Source organism: Pygoscelis adeliae, unplaced genomic scaffold, assembly GCF_000699105.1.
Source record: "Pygoscelis adeliae isolate BGI_AS28 unplaced genomic scaffold, ASM69910v1 Scaffold51, whole genome shotgun sequence".
In the NCBI taxonomy this organism is placed as follows: domain Eukaryota; kingdom Metazoa; phylum Chordata; class Aves; order Sphenisciformes; family Spheniscidae; genus Pygoscelis; species Pygoscelis adeliae.
This window is the reverse complement of record NW_008824007.1, coordinates 579,842-600,300: the sequence shown is the minus strand read 5'-3', so window position 1 is coordinate 600,300 and position 20,459 is coordinate 579,842. Positions and strand designations below refer to the sequence as shown.

The 20,459-nt window shown below is 37.6% G+C and overlaps 1 protein-coding gene across 1 annotated transcript in view; it reads left to right on the top strand.

The window, feature by feature from the left end:
* Positions 1-20,459, top strand: part of NCKAP5 (NCK-associated protein 5) — a 398,182-nt gene that overhangs the window by 291,750 nt on the left and 85,973 nt on the right. The window contains exons 8-9 of the mRNA XM_009325811.1: positions 1,741-1,779; positions 7,939-8,058. Of these exons, the coding sequence (XP_009324086.1) occupies positions 1,741-1,779; positions 7,939-8,058 (159 nt within the window). The remainder of the gene's footprint in view (positions 1-1,740; positions 1,780-7,938; positions 8,059-20,459) is intronic.

Below are 20,459 nucleotides of genomic sequence, written 5' to 3'. Positions count from 1 at the left end.
CCAAGAATACAGACCTGAAAGTCTTTGAATGGTAATAGCAACACAGTTTGCCAAGTTGCTAGATACTAGAATAAAATAACCTCATTTTGTAAAGAAACTAGTAACATATCTCCTTGAGATCTATGGGAGCTATGGATCACTGGCAGGTGCTTTCATTTAGATACCTAACTTCATACACTCAAAGCTGGAAAATTTGTCACATATGCATCGGCAAGTTCAGTTTTTTCCCATTTGGAAGATTATGCCATTTACACTCCTCTGTGCAATATATAAAGCTATAGGAGTAATTTAGTAGGCTATTCTGTTGTGAGTGACTAGTACATGCTTCAAAGAACCTTTTAGTTCTTCCTTGGTAAAGTAGCTCCATGTCAGAAAGAAGAGAAATAATGTATTTGGTATGGTTTGTTCAATTTTCAGGTAGAGCAAACAGACGTTAAAAGTACGTGCCAGAAAGAACACTGTCGGATGTAGATCCTGAAAGCTTATAGGGCAAGGCACATGGTTTTTCAAAACTGTAACATATTTACTTCTGTTGGTTATTACTGTTCTAATATTAGCCTGTGTCTTCTGTTAAATCATGTATAGAGCTATTTTATGGGACCGTTGTTCCATGGGCTGCCTTAAGTTAGGGACCAGTTTGGAGAAAAAAATTGATACTAGGCAATTTTATGAGAGTATGAATCAAATGTAACTTTCGGATCTAACAGAATTGAATTATTTACAGAAATGAACTAGCTTCAACTCTTTCCTCACAACTCGGTTCACATCAATGGTGTGGGTTTTTTTCTTTTAATTTGCCAAGAGTAAGAAGAATCAATGCAGATTTGGTGATACCTGCATATGCTTTACTGTAATTTCTGAAAGCCAAAACCAAACCAGAAATCATAACTACTGTCTCTTTTTGCACAGAGTAAGATCTCTAGTTGCTCTGCCTAAATGCAAGAGCAAAAATATAGGCAAACACATGGTGTGATAACATATGCTTATATAGTTTTAAATTACATTAGGAATGTAACATACAAGTTAGACATCGTCAACAGAAAATCTTATCTCAGTCCCTCTTTCTGACCCTCCTTCTTCCCCTTCCCTGCCCCTATGCCTGCTGGTAAATATAAATTAGAAAGGATGTATTAAATAAATAACTTCAAAAATTCCCAGTTGAATATATAGTTCTACTAATCAATGGTGTGTAATCTCATTCAAGTCAATTATGCTATGTGGTGTGAATGCCTTCCAACCACATTCTGATGACACTAGGTACTTTAATTTTCTGTGGCACTTTATGGTTTCTGCTTGTCATGATAGATGTACCATTTTATCAATATTGAATCAAGAAACAATTAAACTTCATGAAAACATTCAGGACTCCATCCCCGGCTGGTAAAAATCAGCTCTAGTGAATGCAGGCGATCCGTGCTGATGCACACCAGCTGCATATAGGACTGTGAGGTTTTAATCTAGTCCAAAGAAGAGATGACAGAAGTTAACCAAATGTCCATCATGTCATACTGCAATTGATACAATACACGGTTGTTTATAATGAGGACTAGGACAGAAGTAGTTAGCGTGCATTTCATGTATTCTTACTAGTATTATCTGATGAAAATACTAGTAAATAATGAAAATACTAGAGTCGGTGGTGGTTGTAGATGGAAAGTGGAATGTAAAGCCACAAAAGAAGGTATTGTTATGCATAAACACACGATAACATACTTAAACTATTTTATTTATTTATTTCAGGTAGCTAATCAGGTTGTTCAGGCTCTACTTACTCAAAAGGTAAGTTGTAGTTTGGGTATTGTGGTGTAACTTAAAGCTTGCAGATGTTCATTGTTCATTTGAGAAATATATATTCTTATATAGTATACATTTTTTAACGATGTTCACACATTTAATTACCATGGCTGCCACATGTCAGGCCCAAAGTCAAGTTTTTTGTAATCCAAATGAATAAAAATCCGTGAGCCTGTACATCTTTAAGGCTTGATCATATAGGACCCATATCCAATTTTTATTGTTTACCTACATTGAGACAATAGCAACTGAAAATCCTTCCTCCAGATGGTGATTTTTCCATTCCCTGTCCATAAGAAGTTATGTCGCTCCCACAGTCCATTCCTGTGGAACGTAAAACAGAGAAATTACAGTGCAGGTCAATAGCTGGCAAGCTCACTCACATTCATGGGAAGGAAAGACTTCCTGCTGTGGGCCTGTGCTTCCCTGAGTAAAAGAGAAGGCTCCGTGTATAGAATGGGGATTTGGCTACTCTATTTGTGGGCTGGGAACCAGCAAAAGAGAACATGCATTTTGTCTTAAAAACCCTTTCGCTGTCCTCCTGCTCCATTCTCCTGGGTAAGCAAGGGAAGTACTGCACAGGTAAAATTCTTGTAGGGTGATTGCAAACCTGGCAGAATGAAAAGGTTCACTATGGCTTCTGTAAAGGTCAGTTCTGGATCAAATCATGTCTGAAGTTTCCATTCACACTCCAAATGGTTGGATATGAAGTGTGGTTGTTTCAGATAGAACCTAGTGGGAGGAGTAACATTTAAAATTAGCTTGCCAAAATGAAAAAGTGATCTGGAAAAAAAATAAGATTAAATTAAACAGAGAGAAAAGCAAGGTAATACTTACAAGCAGAAATAATCAGCTGCCCAGAGAGGGTAGGGAATAACTGGTAGGACAATTCTACAAAAAAGTGGTCTTTGATTTGAACATGATTCCATGATGTCATTTTGTTGAGGGGGGGAGGGGTGAAAGACAAACAAAGTATAAAGATCTATAATAATAAGCTACGAACCTTTCAATATTCATGAAATGATCCTTTGTGAGATCTAGACCACTTGATGAATGTGGCATTACTAAATTCTTTGGATCATTTAGCTTTAAAAGACAAGTCTGAAAGAGACATAAATACAGTCTTTTAGTGCAGATAATGCAAAGAAGAATATAAACTGTTTTGTCTACACTGAATGACAGGACAAGAAATAATGTTCTTAAAATGCAGCAAGAAACACCAAGTTAAGATCATCAAAAACCTCTGCCACATGCCCAAAAGCCTTCTAGATGCAAATATAGCAAAGTGCTGGAATAGATTTTGGAGAGTGGCTCCAGAGCCTCCATTATGGACATCATTCAGAACAGCAGAACACCCCCACAAAGGGGGTGAGCAGGGACTCGAGGGTGACAGCAGGGCAGGCAGGACGCTAAGCATCAAGTGTCAGGGTGGGGCCTGGAGGCACTGATCAGGGTCAGCCTTGGTCCCATGTTCGCTGGGCAAGTCCACGGGAAGGAGGCAGGTCTGAGTGAAGCCAAGCCAGGGCGTCAGGACGCAGCTCAGGATCAAGGAGGCAGGAGGCTGGGTGTGGGCGTAGCTGCAAGGTGGGTGCTGCGCGGCTCAGACATGAACGAGATGACCTTGAACTCTGCCAACTAAACTCCTAAAAGTGGGGAGTGTGCCCTGACAGCAGGATAGACAAACATCCGCACCCATAAACATCTGCACCTAAGTGAATGGTAAATAGGTGCAGAAGGTTGCGTTTGGCCATCTGCACGTCAGAGAGAAGGCTGGATACCCTTCTCAGCTCCTTACTGGGCAGATTTTTTGTGCATCAATTTTACAACATTCTGGATAGATTAAAAGATGCACAGAGAGATGTTCTGATCCCATTAAGTCTGCTCTTGGGTATCCTGCCCTGAAGACAGAGATGTCCAGGTGACCTGTAGGTGAGCGATGCAAGACTCAGGAGGGTGCAGTTACCTGTTCTATAGATAACACATTCCTGTGGCCCAAGCTAGCATCAGGAATCCAGAACTAATAACGTTCCCTAAATCTCTTCACCCGACAGTTGTGGCCACAAAACAGCAACGCAGCTGTTACCACAGGTTAGGGGTGAAAGTATCATTGTTCAATCCCATGGTTTTTTGATGGCACAACAAAGCCTTTCACTCTAGAAGAGGGATATTGCCTTACAGCAATTGGAAGTGTTGTAGCTTGGAGGTGATTTGTGCAAACCACAACATATGGGGAAGCTTGCACTGCTGCTCTCTGTGCTGTATTACTTACTCTTCCCGTACTCTGTGAACACATATGCTGTATGGTCTGTGTATCATCAGAGGACTGCAGTCTGCAGAGCTATTGCTGTTACACCTTTTAGAAACATAACTTCAGCTATTTAAAAAAAATCCCAAATCTTTGTTTCAGTACAGCTTAAATGGAAATTGAGGCATTTTCTTATATTAATACACACAAAAACCTCATCCACGTTTTGTAATATAAAACCATATGTGATTAGATGTTTACCAGAGGGTTAATCTCAATATATTACTCTCTAGTTTGGGAATATTATGGTTGTTTCCCAAATGAAGAGAGGAGCTTCCTGAGTCCCTTTGCAAAGGTGTCAGACATTTTGATGACTACATACTTTCTCAGTAATTAATCCTCCCAAACCCATAGGAACCAAGGAGTTCATATGGATACAATAAAAACAGATTTGAATACATTTAATAAAGTGATTTACTTCGTATTGATGGGATTTAACAACTGCTTACCTACTACTGAGTAATAACAACTAATTTAATATCCATAGAAAGAGGAAAGAGAGTATTCTTCTAAATGCTAATGAATATTAACTGTTACAGTGCTCCTGACACCATTCATGCAAGTCCTTTTATAAGAAAAGACAGGAACACAATAGCATACAATAAAGAGGAAATTGGACTCCTCACACCAGTCCCAAATAGGTAGATATCGGAATCCAAATAGTAACTAGTAAACAGATAAATCTACTGTCGTACAGCTAAGCAGTAAGACAGAGCCAGTCATGCCACAGTGAGATAACACACCTCTGGGGCATAGTGAGACATGAAGAAAAGCTGAGAGCTTTCAGAAAATGGAGAAGAGTGATTTTGTACAGTAACGCACACTGCGTAGGCTTTGCTGTGAATTTGAAATTGTCCCTCAAGGACTAATTTTTGCTTAAATTAAGTATATGCTGTAATGTAACAAATAAAGCACTGTGTACTCGCCAGTATGTGGAAGGACTGTGATTCCACTGAGAGATTCTGGTGACACAAATTGAGTGAGCAAAGCTTGAGTGATTTATCAATGTCACTGAAACCTTGAAATGGAATTACAGTCTTAAATGTGCACTTTTCAAGTATATAATTTGTTACAGTACATATAGAATTTCTCTAATATGAGGCTTATTTTTACTGTGACTATGGAGAAAGTATATTAAATTGAGATTTGTGCTGAATTAGCCACACAGCAAAATTTCACAATTCTATGTAGCAAAATTATATGGATTTTTTACCACTTACTAATAGCAAATTTTACCTCTGGGAAATTTAAGAAGTCAGAAAAACAACAAAATTATTTGAGACAAACCTGTATGCTCTGATACTTACTGGAAGCATCCATTCTTTCTCCTTCCACCCAAAGACTTTTCATATCACATGAGATGATAGGAGTGCTGGAGACTGGATTTTTTTTTTAATTTTTTTTTTCCATGTAAGACCTGGATAAGCAGTTTGAAATTTGAGTTACACCACTTAATGAAATTGTTTTGTGATCTATGTATCTGCTCTTTGCATATTACCCCACTCCACAGGAGTGTGTTCAGGAGAATACTTTTTTACTCTCGGTTCTGTATGAAAGTTATTTCTTCTTCTTTTTCATCAATGAAATAAAAAAGAAGTGAATTAAGAGTTAAAACAGAAGAAGCATCTTCAGAGGAAGAGCAACGTATTTCTGGAACCTCTAATGAGGGAATTTAATCCCATTTTGGAGAAGAGTGAGTCTCATACTGAAGAGAAAAAGTAAGAATAGAGAGATGCTTGGATATTACTATAGTGAGACCATAGGAATACCTTAGATATGTGGGAGATTGCTATCCTAATGGCTGGTCATTTTGCCCACAGGAGAGGAATTACATGCTTCAGACATTTGGTGGTTGTATTCATTGGTAATTTCAGGACTTCAACTTTCTAAACTCAGACTTCATTTTACCAGAATACTGCTACCTTAATGTGCCTCATTTCTCCTCTGGACTATGTGTGGCATTACCATTGGCACTGTTTATAGCATCTGGGCGGGTAATCTACTATCTTATATTTCACTTTTTACAGGAAGTCTAAAGTTTGAAACATAAATCTTATGGTTTTAAAACTTAAGATAGGAAGGTTTTAAGCAGAGGCATTGCTAAGATTTAAATTTTTTCTACATTGTCAGTTTCTGTGAATCATTTTTCTCTTTCAGTGCACTTAGTAGTGTTGAAGTGTTAAAAACTGTTGTAACAGCTAAGGCTCTGTTTTAAATTCCCTGATTATTTGTGAAAGGCAGATAATGATGGGTCTTGATGCTTGCAGTTTCCTAACAGAGATTGCCTTGTGTAAGACCAGAGATAAGAGGTCTCACTGACAGAAATCAAAGCTTTAGGGCTTTACAAACTCAAGATTTTTTGGGGGTCGTGCTGGAAGGCTGTAGCAATTTTACTTGAACAGCCACTTGACAGCCACCTAAAACAAATATTAAGAAACGATCAAGAGAAAATAACCGCATTTATCCAGTAGTATCATGAAATCTGATGCATACTATATGCATAAAAAGATGTTCACAATTTTCTGAAAGTCTCAAGATGAGCTTGTTTTATTGTGTGTTCACCTTTTATAACCTCAGGCTGGTTACAGTGGAGACTAGAGCAACTGTAGGCAAGAATTTAAGCTACATCTGACTACAGTTTCCTCCTCTGAGTTGTTTTCTCATAAGGCTAGGTCACCATGTTGATAATGGTATTGACAGGACAGCGTATGGGGATCCAGAGGCCTGTTTCTCCACTTTCATATGGTGGAAAGTAGTATCAGCTAGGCAATACCGCAGGGCAGCAACTGTCCTAAATTTAAAGGAATATGGGAAAGTATTTTGGAGATTTAATTTTTTTTTATGGCTGCAGCTTACTATTTTCATATGTAACCTTTATTAGGAGACTGCTCTTCCTTATTTATGAAGCTCTCACACCTCAAAATGGACAACTGCACAAATTACGCTGAAAGGCTGAGTGTCAGATTCTGTTCTCTCTCCAAAATTCTCTTTCTGATAGAATCCTGTATTCCTTCAAGTGGCCAGGAAAAGCAGGTCTTACATTGAAGACAGACAGACAGACAGACAGATGGATAGATAGATATTTGCTGTATCTGAAAGCTATTAATGGCTTCTTCCTGATGATGCTGACTCAGCCTTGGCTAAAAGACCTGCATCTTTCAGTTTCGACAGTAATGTCCTGTGCCTTAAGATGCAGAGGTTTTACACTCCACCTCTGCTTCTAATGGCCTATTTTAAGGCTTTTTGGTACCTCACGTTGGAAATGACAGGCAGCATCATATTACCACATGTATCTGGTGCACCAACATCTTACTATGGCCTAGCCAGCTCTACAGTGGCAAGTTACAGTGGGGAAGAAACAGACCATCCCCAATATGCCAGCCAGAAATGCTGACTTGGTTATTCCAGAAAAAGCAAGGAGGGGATCAGACTTCAGAAGAGTACCTCGAAGGCACAGTACCACTTTGAACTTCTTCCTGGTTTGGTATAGCTTATGCTTTTTCCTTAGTTTATGCTTATTACAATATTCATATCTTAATTGCTGCTTTCTGCTTTGTGTCGGCTGCAAAATGAAACACATTGCTAGCAAAGTCATTTTTCATACTCACAGAAAACTCCAAAAGGATGTGTCAGGTAACTACTGTTTCTCATTACAAGATTTTTTTAATGTTATTCTGTGATGATCAAACAACCAGAGAAAATGAAGTAGCACATTTTTCTGATTTGTACTATTTTAAAAGTTGTATATGTATTTCTTCTTAGTATCTGACATTACTTAGAGCTTTTTAAGTGCTTCTATTACCTGCTTTCTAATCTTCCTATTTTCCCTTGTGCTGCAGGATCTGAGGGAGGAATGTATAAAGCTGAAAACAAGAGTTTTTGATTTGGAACAACAGAATCGAACATTAAGTGTGCTTTTCCAGCAGAGAGTCAAACCAGCTTCTGACCTCCTTCTTCAGGTAGGAAATGGCCTTTGCAGAAAGCAAGCTATGAACTTTATATTTCTCACAATTATAAAATATTTTTCTTCTTTTTAAGGTTATGTCAATAAGCAGGAAATGACAGTTGATAGATTTAATACATTAGAAGAATATCCTTTATCTATAACCTGATACCATTGAAACTGAAAGTGTACGCCGATGACCTATGACTACATATTATGTGCAAATGTGGAGAAAGGAGCACACCTGCAGAGTAACTTTTTTAGGTGCTTCTTCACTATGATAAATGGAATGATATGGGTTCATTATCCCTCTGCAGGGGAGAAGCTCGGATTCCTTAACATTCTGCTTGATGGTGAACAGTGTAATTTCCTGTGAGAAGACAGCCCATTTATTTAACTTTTGCCATGTGTGTTACAAGGACTTAAGTACATCTTCACAGGCTTAGAGTGATTTTTTTTTCCAATGTTTTATGGGAGGATATAGATGAGAAACCAATTGACCCATCTCCCACTCCTTTGCCGTTCCGGAATAATAAGAGATGTTTCAGTATCCCTTTTCATTTGCCAAAGTCCATTATTGTGAATTAATCCATCGCTTTGTCATTCTTTTGTAGAAGTAAAATTGCTTTGCAGAAAGTGCAACAAATCTAACCATGAGCTAGGAGAACAGTAAATGAGGACTAATTAAAACTTTGCAGGTTTCTAACAATAGGGCAAATTCTGGTTTAGCAATATATTTTATTTCGTATTAGAGAAAAAGTCATTCATTTTGGAGGAGAAATTTGGGTCATGTCAGCTAGGTAAGTGATATTAAATGTGTATCTTATTTGAACCCTCTGATGCTGTGTGTCTGTATCTCAAAGTCAAATTGGGCCCTTGCACTGTTGCTTGACAGCTGAGGGCTGCTAACTCTCATCAGCTTGGGCTGTTTATTGAGGAAACACAGTCTGCTCACCAGCTGGTGCTTAAAGGCAAGGGAATCCCCACGGTGAGGGCAAATAGCTATTCTTACTTACTGTGAAACTCTGAAGCACAGGCAGAGTAGTCCCAGGTCACCGTCACAGGGATCTGGGTTCTTGCGTTATCCTCAGATTCTTGTTCTGTTTCTTGATTTTGTGTTGATTTAGGTATTGCTGGGTCAAGACCTTCTCTCTTGTGATTTCTTCTCCCTTGCCCCCTGCTTTCTTTCCTGGTTGTTCATCCTTCATAGACTCCTGTGTAGCACTGATCTATCTTTATGCGTTCAGAGTTTCTGACACATCCACCACAACATGGACCTTTATTGCTCACTTCTGCTTTTGACAGTCACATCACCTGCTCCTTCTTCCTGGTTTTGATTTTTTTTTCCCTCTATTTTTATTTTTATTTCTTTTTTCTGTTTTCAAAGTGCCTGACTCTAGTCTATGTTAGTATTGGGTTAGATTGCACAGAAGTCATACGTTGCACATTCTTTATTACAGATATGGCTCTTCTTCCCAATTCCTTGTGTGGCAACAATAAAGCCAGGTTATTCTGGGAATGTTATAGAAGTGTTAGATAGCATCTGAAAAGTGGGATCAATGCTTTGACTTGAGTTCCTTGAAACTGGATTATGTCACTGCTGTGAAAGAAGTTGAAAGAGATGAACCTGCATCAAGTGGAAGAAAGAACCACATGATTTAGCAGGTTTTCCTGAGGGATTCTGACTGTTTTACATCATTGCTCCTGCACAGTTTGGCAGGAACTAATGTGTATAGATTTTTTTCCCCCCTTTTCACTTGCTTTGTCTTTATTGGCTGAGGAAGAAAGAAAATTAAGATCATTCACAAAGCCCAGGTCTCCCAGACAGCAGCAAAATTTGCTGTTATGTCCCTACTCTTGCTATCAACAGATTTTAACCCCCCTGGGGAAAAAAAGCAGAGAACAAGTTGCAGTGTACATCAGAAAATGAAGAACTTCTTTTAATACACTTCATATGTCATTTTTTACCAAAAAAAAAACCCCAGTAAATTTGTGAGTTTCCAAAAATTTATTTATCCTCTAACTGTACTCCAGACTTGAATAAATGGTGTGTAGTCTGTGATCTTGCAGTCTGAGATGTAAAATCTGAAGAAGGGTGTTTTCTTAGGGCTGAAATTAAGCAAATATTGTTTTGTGCCTGCATAGAACTGAAGCACAGTTTGTATTGTGTCTTCTTGGAAATGCATACATCCGAGATTTAGAGCAGTAGCTAAATATTTGTTTAAATCTGTCACTCTACAGAAGAGTACTAAATATGTGGTTAAGGACATTACTGTTAAATCATGACCCTAATCAGAGTGAACGGGCAAATACTGGTAACAGGGATGGGGAGGGGGATGACACACATGGTGTTAATTTCACCTTTCCTGTACTGTCTGATATAATACAGTTCAATTTTATTTACATGCTAATCTCCTCCTAGGAGTATTCACACTCAATACAATTAAAAATCTTGAAGAATGCTGCAGAAGAGGGTATAAGCTAAAAACAAATAGCATTAGTTACTTTTTCTGCATATCAACTTCTGTGATTTGATTGTATATTACCATCAAATTATTCTGTAATTGACATTAGAAGACTCTTGTATTAAAGAGTAAGCTTATTTTTAAACCATAAACATTCTTGACATCTTAGATTTCAACAGAAACATAGATTTCTTAAAAAAAAAAAGATTTCACCATTGCCCTAGGTTTTTTTGTATATTTGATTTTAAGCAAATAATACATGATTCATATTATTTTTAGAAATCAGATCATTCGCATTTTTTTCAAAGAAAAGATTGGTACCAGTGTTCTGAATCTGACTGTAGAATAATGGCCCGTATAGCGTACCAATTGCACTGTGTTGTTTTTCCTCATGCTTCTTACGCAGATCAAAAGAAAAGCTGATTGCTACCAATTAAAAAAAAAAAATCACGTAGTAAGGTTTTCATGACTGCTTCAGGAATCTTTCGCTGTAAAACTATTATTAGAAGTATTACACTTTCATGCATTTACAAGTGTAAGTACTCATGAAATCGAAGGGCCTAATAGTATTTTAAAAGAAATAGGCGTGTTTTCTTGAGGCATGTGATTATGTATATTGCCATATAAGTTCTTTGCTACTAGAAATTTTGCTGTGCTTACAGCTTGTAGGGAGAGTGGCACAGAGGATATGTCACTCCTGTCATGAAAAGATTAAGTAATGCTGATGCAAAATGTAAGGAGGAAAAAGAGATAACTCAAGGTTTTTTTTTTGTTACCTCTTTCGTATTGCAGATGATTTTAAGAGCTACCCTGTATTTCTGGGGATATTCTTTCTAGCTGAAGGGTGTGATTTACAGAGCCGGTATTAGGTTAGATAACTAAAGAGGAGCCTGATCACCTATTTTTTTAAATTTTATTTTATTTTATTTTATTCAGCCAATCTCTCTTCTTAAATGAAGAAGCCTTGGAAAAGTGTTTCTGTCTCAGCACATTTGGAAGAAGAGCAATAGGTTGAGTTAAAAACCAGCACAGAGGAGTAGCTTCTGCCCAAGCAGGCTTCATTTTCCTCAGTTAACGTTGCTAAAAAGAGGTGAAATTCTGCCTGTCATAGCAAGAGATGTTTGGGAAAAGAAAACCAGGAACTCCGTTTTAGTGGGCCACCTTGTATTTCATCTGGCAGTGGGAGAAATAGTTGGAACAACAGACTTAAGATTTTAAATTGGGTAGAGAGAAACAGGTTGGAAGTGAAGAGGGAAATTTGTGGAGGTGATATACAGAAGGTTGCTGAAGGGGTAAGATAAATCCAAAGAAAGGATACAAGAGTAGGAATAAGAAGCCTTAGATGAAACTTAACACCTCTGTTTTGCCCATGGCAATGTATAGCATCTACATTTTTAAATGTGAATGTCAGTATCACTATATTTCTGTCTTTGCCTTATTTTTTCTAAATGATGCAGTGTTTTCTTCAAAGAAACTTCCAACTACTAAAATCACCAAATTACAGAGTTTTTCCACTTCTTAGCTATGTTGTCTCACAGACTTGTTTTGACTTTATCGGGTATAGGCTGCTCAGTCTTGTGACACAGATCTTTGTCTTGTAGTTAGCCCTCTCTTTCCACTCCTACCTGAAAATACAACTAATGACATTGAACCTGATTCTGATATTACATATCCCCCTTTTACAACAATGATGACTTCTATAAAGTTACTGAGAACAACATGGGTCAGGGTTTGCCTTCTGATAGATAACACAGTAATTTTTTTATATTATGTATCTCTCGTGACATAAATTCAATGTGTTTGTTAGCTGAATTCTTCCCATGGATGAAGACTTGCTTTCACTTTTCACCCAGAAGTTTGCTGTCAGAGTTTTTTTATAAAGCATGCAGGGAACCTTCAGTGTGAAATGCGTTAAAGAGTGGCAAGCAGTAATATTTATTGAGTTGATTTATTTGATTAAAGAAGTAATAAAATTTTCATATTTGGGAAAGTATAAAATAATATTTCTAATCATAAGATCTACAGTATCTCTGATCCTAAACTATATTTTTATTGCCATTTTATTTCCATCATAAAAATTCTACTTTATCAACTCCAGAAAAAAGCAGGGAGGACTCGAAGCATCTATTTTCTCCTTGTGTTCCTCTGACTAGATTAGTTTCATTTATTACTCATGGACCATCCACATTGTTTAATTTTATGTCTAAAATTTTGTCTAGAATGCTACAGCACAGTCTGCTGAATTCTCAGAAAGTCAATTTAAATAATAACTACTTTGTTATAACTGCATTGATATTAGCTCTTTTAATAACCTGACAACTATGCCCTAACTTATGAGATAGAGTATAGCTGTACATACTTAGATGGAAACAGTTGTACAACTTAGCAGGAAGGGGTAAATTGCACCAACGACATTATTATATATGGGAAGAAAACGAGGACAATTACTTGCCCTAACACCTGACAAAAGGAGATGAAATATCTGGCCTCAGAGTCTGACCTCTGGTTCAGACATCATTAGACATGATGATGTCTGAATGCAGAAGGTTAAAAGTGAAGTTGCATTGCTTTACAGCAATCAAATATACAAAATATTTAAGTATTTCAGAAAGTAAGCATCTGAGGGTTTGCAATTAAAACTAAAGATCATCATGCACTGTTAGAAAACAGTTTGTCAGCAGTCCAAAGCATATTTAAATAACTGGATCATTATATGCTGAGCAGCAGCATAATTCCCATCTGACAGAAGCCAGCTACTAGTCCTACCTTGTGCCTCTGGGCTCTTCAGAGAGCAGGCAGACTTGAGACCAAGATCAGCAAATTGTATTCGAAGTTTTGAAACTCCTGCAGTTGACCTGCTTATTTTCTTACTTCACATTTGTTCCTTTGTATCCATCAGATTGTCAGGGTACTCTTACCTGCAAATCTTCTGAAAGTTCCAGCTCCAGAACAAACTGTCTTTTTCTTCCCAATAAACATACAAATAGAAATCCGGTGTTGCAGTAGCTGTAGTGATACGTACTTGCTTAGGAATCGGGACTGGTGGCTTGAAGGAGAAATTAATTTCAGATCTGCTAATTGTTTCAGCAGTAGTGGAAAACTGCTTAAAAGTTACGACAATCTCAAGGGCTGTATCAACAGGCAAAAAGGTAATCACATAAATTCAAAGCATGTTTGAGATATATTAAGTTTAAAATAGTACATTAAACTTTATCCAAGAATTACGTTGCCGGTAGAGCACCTACTAAGAGTGAGGTGGTGGTTTTTACACCATTTGCAGTTCTCAAAAGATTTCAGGCTGTAGCCCTGCTGGAGTGCTTTCTCCAGATCAAGGCTACCAAAGGTGCACAATTACTGTCATGAAGATCCAGTCCCAAGAAAGAGCATCCAGTCTTGTAGCAGTCAGAAATGATAGGAATGCTTCTGTGTATCAGGAATCAAGATAGCGATCTAGTAAGGAACACTCAAAGATTTTTGAGACTTTCAAGAACAAGTTAAAGGAACATTTCTTCATGTCAAGATGCTGATGTAATTATTTCCAGTCTTGCATTATCTCAGTAAACTGGTACCTACTTTCTATTTCTGTCATGTCCTCACTCACCAATAACGTCTGAGAAGACAGAAATACAAAGCTCTGCATCTCTGTATTTCATCTCAGCTCAAATCATCAACATGTAGTAATACATTATAAACCATATTTCTTACTCGCCCTGTTTGCAGCTCCAAATATATGCTGAAGAAACATTACAGAAATAAAGTGTTCACGATAGCCTACTGGTTAGATGAATGGGTGACCAGTCAGTGATGAGAGAAGGAAAGGAAATAGCCCCCTCTGAAGAAACTCCACGGTTTGACGGTTGGACTCGATGATCTTAGAGGTCTTTTCCAACCTTAATGATTCTATGATTCTATGATTCCATCTAACCTCCCTAAGTTAGGTCATATGACTTCTAGTTTTGAATGAACAGCAGCAGCATAATACCTGAATTAGGCTGATATCCGATATCCAGCCAGCTCTGGAAGGAGGCTCTAAGATAAGCAGATTTTTGGGAGGGCACTGAGAATCACTGGATGTCATCCGCAGCAGTGGCTCTCTACGGGGCATCTCTAGTCACGGGGACTTCAGCTTGTAAGTATGTAAATCACAGCCGTTGTGTGTAGACCTCCAAGAAGCTTTGTGAGATCCCTCGAGCGAAATGGCTGAGGCGGCTTTTCTCGTCCCTCAAGAACACCAGTCTGTAACATGGGGGGATCCCGACCTGCTCTTTTCTGACTAGGGAAACTATAAAACTTTAATTCTTAAAATAAAACATTTGCCAAAATGATTTCTGGATCTAAATCTAATTCAGGCTGATAAAGGAACATTACAAAAATTTTTGTTACAGACCGTGGCATGATGTATGAGAGGAGAGGTACGGCATTATCCCTCACAACACTTAAAACTAAAGCAAACAAAGCATAGCTAGAGGTTCAGTGGAGAACAGTATTTTATTGAGGGAGTTGGGTCTGCTCCATCTGTAATTTGTGTTTTGGTGATCTCCCTTCTTGTCAGACTCTTGTCCCTTATTTCAGCACCTAAATTCTTACCAATTTTCTCTCAAACAAAAAGAAAGTATTAACTAAAGCTCACTAGGCATATAGTTCTGATGAGAATGATAATGCTTTTAAGGGAAAATTACCTCTAACCGCTAGAATTTCGTATGTCCAAGTACTTTAAGTAGCCTTGAGAGGTTCCAAAGAAAAGTGCTGAAAGGCTTTCCATATCTACACAAACATGACATTTTGTGATACAATTTTAAATACATAATTTTCAGATACCGAATCTATGAGCTTTTTCCATTATTCTAATGATAATAAATTGCTACAGAGATACCAAAAACAGTAAATCAAATGAGCAAATAATCTTTAGGAAAGCCACAAGTGATCTTTGAAGTATTTATGAATTATTTTGACTGAGGAGAGCAATATTTTTTAAGTTTTGAAGAAATATACAGACATTGTTCTGAAGAGCAAAGACAGTTTTTCAGAGTAAGCACACGTCAAGAAAACCGTGGGGCTGTACTGATGTGACAGGCCTTAACAACAAAAGTGAGATTTTACTGCCTATTTTTTAGACAAAGAAAAATATGGAACTGACACAGGGTGAATCATAGAGTTCTCTTTATTTTATGCAAAGACTTTTATTATCAGCGATGATACCCATGATGGCAGGAATCCAATATGGCATTTGAAACCCTAAGCAAGTATGTGTGCAGACTCATTAAATACAAGAATGTTTTTCATGTTTTTTCCTATTATTGTGTACATTCAGTATGGGAATAAATTTAAGAAAGAAGGAAGGAGCTCCACAATACGAAATAGTATTGCTATATTCCTTTCCAAACTTGCCCTGCTTCAAACTTCTAATAAGCATTAAAAAGGTAAGCTTTTTTATTCCATGCAGTTATATTTAACCTATAACAACGCTTAACCTGTTGGATGCTATTTCAGCCTGCTCTGTTTGCTGAATCTATTAGCGAGATGCATTAGCAACTTATCGTGTAACTCCCTGCATAAATGGTCAAGTGTAAGTATAGAGGCTGATTAGAGGCAGCCTTTATTCTAGATCGTGAACTTTGTGAAAACTCAATGAGAGGTACTCGTGTTTATGTTTTGTGTGACCAACAGATCCATTTTTTTGTCTGATATGTTTCTGGTTTTGCAGATTACAATTTTATATATATATATATATTGGGTGTATTTAAGTCATGAGTCATTCATTCAGGTTTCCTTTCTAAATGGAAAAATCTTTCTCACTGACATTCTGATAGCAAAAATTGGCATGGATTTGTTCTAATGTTATCACAGTATGTGATGTGGTAAGTACAAGCCACGTGTTACATGTAAGAGTGTAAGTTCATGTCATCAGGTCAACTTTGAAAGCCTCCCCATTTTGGATTTCACAGTGGAATAAAATAGTCGCCACTGCAAGCTCTGCTTAAATACAATACGCACAAACAACAGGTGTGCTAGATAATTGTTTTCTCATCATGGTGCATATTTCACAGTCCATAACTCCCAAATGAAATACCAAAAGAATGCATAAAATTAAATGATTCAAAGATTTAGAGGTCATCTTCTTGTGGTGGTAAAGTGGGAATCTATTGAAATTCTAAAGCAGTATAGAAATATAAGCATTATTATTACAGATGTGTCATTTTCTTCTTATTGCACTAATGGAGCTAAGTATGTAGTTTGTTTTTGTTTTCTTTAGACTTTGAAACTTAAATGAAGGATAACTGCAAAAGTGTGTGTATATGAAACAAATAACAATAGATAAAGGATTAAATTCATCGGTTATTACACTCAATACATGTTAAACTTCATTTATATTTTACTTTATAACTGTGGTTTTGTTACTGTTATTTAAGTGTAGTGGCACTTTGCAGACAGGAAGCAATATGGAATTATGGCTCTTCTACTTAAAATCAGGTGTGCCAAATAGGTAATCTACTTGGTAACATTTAAGCTGTTCAGATTATATCAGGTCAGTGTAATTTGCTAGTAATTTTAAATTATACATTCCATCAAATGAATCAAACTAACATTATGCTAAGTGGTTTATAGCACATAAGATTACTCAATAGGTATTTTCTGCTGCCATCTGTTATGAAAAAAACATTTTCCTGTGATATACTTGGTATGTTTTGTCTACTCTTATGGATACTGCACATAGAAGAAAGGGGTGGTAATTAGAATAAAATGCTATTCATAAGGAATCATAAAACACCTACTGAACCAACCCCATCTTTTAGTATTGAATTTTACTAATGCTCTCCTTTGTTTCCCAAATGACCTATCTTCTTTAATGATGGTTTGGATACTGGTAAGATTCAAATCCTCATCCAAAGGCTGTGACACTATTGACTAAATCTCTGTTGACTTCGCTGAGAATGCGAAATACTGTATTGCAAGATAAAATCAGCACGTGGATGCTCAGTGAAACTGAAGAGTCCATTAGTGCCTTAACTCTTAAATTACCATCTGGGTATCTCTCTTGATAAGGACAAGCTAAAAGGAAAAGTTACCTTTGTCATTAAATCTTTAACAATGTGATATTGACAGACTTGAGTCTTTCTGTATTTTTAGCATTTTTAGATTGCATTCATGCTCATTTCTTCCTCTGGATGAGAGCAAGCCGTGTTTCATTAGTCACTAACTGATGTCTGGGAGCAGGGAGGAGCAGTGATTTGTCTGTGTCCTGTGTGCGTTACAAGGGCATCTTCGACATTATGAATTAAACTCTGTCTTACTGCATTACAAGTATGGAAACCAGACTGCCAAAGTAATGGCATCTTGAATTAATATCAGTGCTTTAAAAATCTCAAATATACGCCCACTCTTCACTTCATCTTTCTGGTATACAGTTTCAGAGATGAACTACTTAATTTTGTAGTGTTTTGATGCTAAATTTTTATATTAAGTCATATTTTAAAAGCAGAAATGCCCCATCTGTTTTTTTTAAGTAAGTTTCCTATTACTTGCTCTTAACTCCGTTTTTTTTTCTCTAAACAAGCCTTGTGTACTTTTCCTGTACAGTAAATACAGGCACAGGTCTAGGCACAATTATTATTGATTATAGATACTGCAAGTGTGGACATGAATCAGAGATTAGCACTGTATTTTAGAGGCTCACTTAAATTTATTCCACTAAATGGTCCTTAGGAGATCTTGGCAATAATTAGAAATATGGGTACTCTCAGCTCTGTTACCAGTCTTCGCTAGTTCATGGGGGAATAACAAATGGAATTAACCTTTGATTTAGGTTTTTAGGTCCTTCATGCACACAGGACCAGGCTTTCAGGTGTTCAGGCATTGTGCTGAGCTCCTCTCAAAATTTGGCTGCTTATTTGGTGCCAAACTGGGAGCTGACCCCTTCTGAAATCCCTATATAATACCTCCTAGCCCTACTTTTATCTACCGTGAAAAAACCATCCATTCACAAGGGCACAGATTCCTAATCAAATGTTGGCACCCCTTCTTCTGAGCACAGGCAGCTGCCAAAAGGGTCTGCAGCTATCGGCCATCTATGCTAGAGGTAAAGCTCAAGCCTGGGGACAGGCTGCCTCTGGTACGGGCTGCAGGGTGGGAGAGGGAGCTCTCTTCAGTGTCGTTGTATGCTAGGGCTGGCACTCCAGGGGTGGTCCAGGTCCTAAATAGTGCTTAGGGGGCACTGTACCTTCCCTTGCAAGAGCACAGTTTGGCCCAGGAGCAATCACTGACATTTCTCGTTTTCCATTTCCTGGTATTCCTCCTGGCTACAGCAACAGAAGCGAGGTGCAGATGAACATGGGCAGTGCAGGTCTGTATCCTCATATTGTCCAGCATGGTGCACCCTCCTTGTTGGTACCAGCACTGGCTCTCCCATCTCACCTGTGTTTCAGCCTTACTAAGGTTTCTTGGCTTGCATGGCCAGGCTGATTGTGAAATCCTTGTGCGGTTTCTCACCACTCCGGAGCAGGTCGGTGGAATTACAGAGATCTGAAGCCAGGGTTTGAGATGCTTATTCAGATCATCAGGTCTACAGAGTTGTACTCTGTCCTGCACACAAGCCCTATGATTTTGGTATATCAGAATAAATGTTGCAGAACTTGAAATGCCATTTGGAGATCTTGTGGTCAGATTTGAGACTTTCAAGAATGAAATACCACAACACGTGCACTGTGACCCTCTAGAAGCTTTATTTCTGAAAAGCAGCAAAAGTTTGGGAAGTCTATGGGACAATTCCTGACCTGGCAGAAATTCTTTTAATTTCAGTACAAGAAGTGGAGCCAATAATTCTTACAAGCTGGGAATTTGCCCACTTATTATTTCGAAAGCATAACTCAAGTAATTGCTTTGAGGAAAAAAGATAGCATAAAGTACCTTGTATCCAGGTATTCAAGAAAACCTTAAAAAGTCTCTCCTTATTTTAAATTATTCTGTCAGAGCCAAAAACAATGCATTAGAGTTGGAGAGAAAATATGTATGTAAAAGCCTTAAACTAACGATAAAAGTATTTCTTGAAATCTTCCTCCTACTTTTAAACTCCTTTCAGTCCATCTGACATTTCAACAATATTACACCAAAAAAAAAAAAAAGGGGTGGAGGGATGGAGATTATGGATGCATAATACTGAGGCAAGGAAAATATGGCTTGTTCAACATTAACCTTGACAAATTCATGCTCTTGTCATTTAAATGAATGAACCTTTCCAGTGTCTAGCTTGCTGGACCTTGGAAACAGCAGTGAGGAAGGGCTGTAAAAATGATACTCATCTCTCAAATTATTTTTCTGAGTAAATGAATGATTTCAATGAAATCCAAATAAGGATGAATCTGCTGACTTGAATCACCTGTTCACAGCCAATGAACTTCCATGTGAAACAGTGCTTGCCCTCCTCTGTTGCCATGTATTGATCTAAAACGTCTTCCCTGAGCCTTCTCTCTCCTTTTCCTCCTACAGGCAAAAGGTTAGAGTTAGATAATAGTATTAATTTTCCAGACATCTGCACATGTTTTAATAGCCTTTAGAAGCTTTGAAATGGTTTCTGTTTGACCACCACAGGGCTAAAATGCCATTAAGGCTTAGATTGTAGCAATACATAACAATCATAGTCCCATAGTTCAACCTGGCAATAAAAAAGCTAATTTATTTTATCGGAGATTTAAATTAATGTGATGAACTCCTCTCTCAACAGGAGCTGTAACAGCACTCTTACAAAAATACCATGGCCCTGCATATTTTCAAAACCAGATAAAACAGTCGTGACAAACCTTGTGTATGTATTTGTCCTGTGTGCTTTTTGAGTGTTTGCGTGCTTTTTTGTGTGTTCGCATAATACTACTTACCATTCCTGAGACCATTTTGTTTTTTCTGTCATATCCTCATTCTTAGCCTCATTTTTTTCTATCATCTGACTCAAGACTCAGCA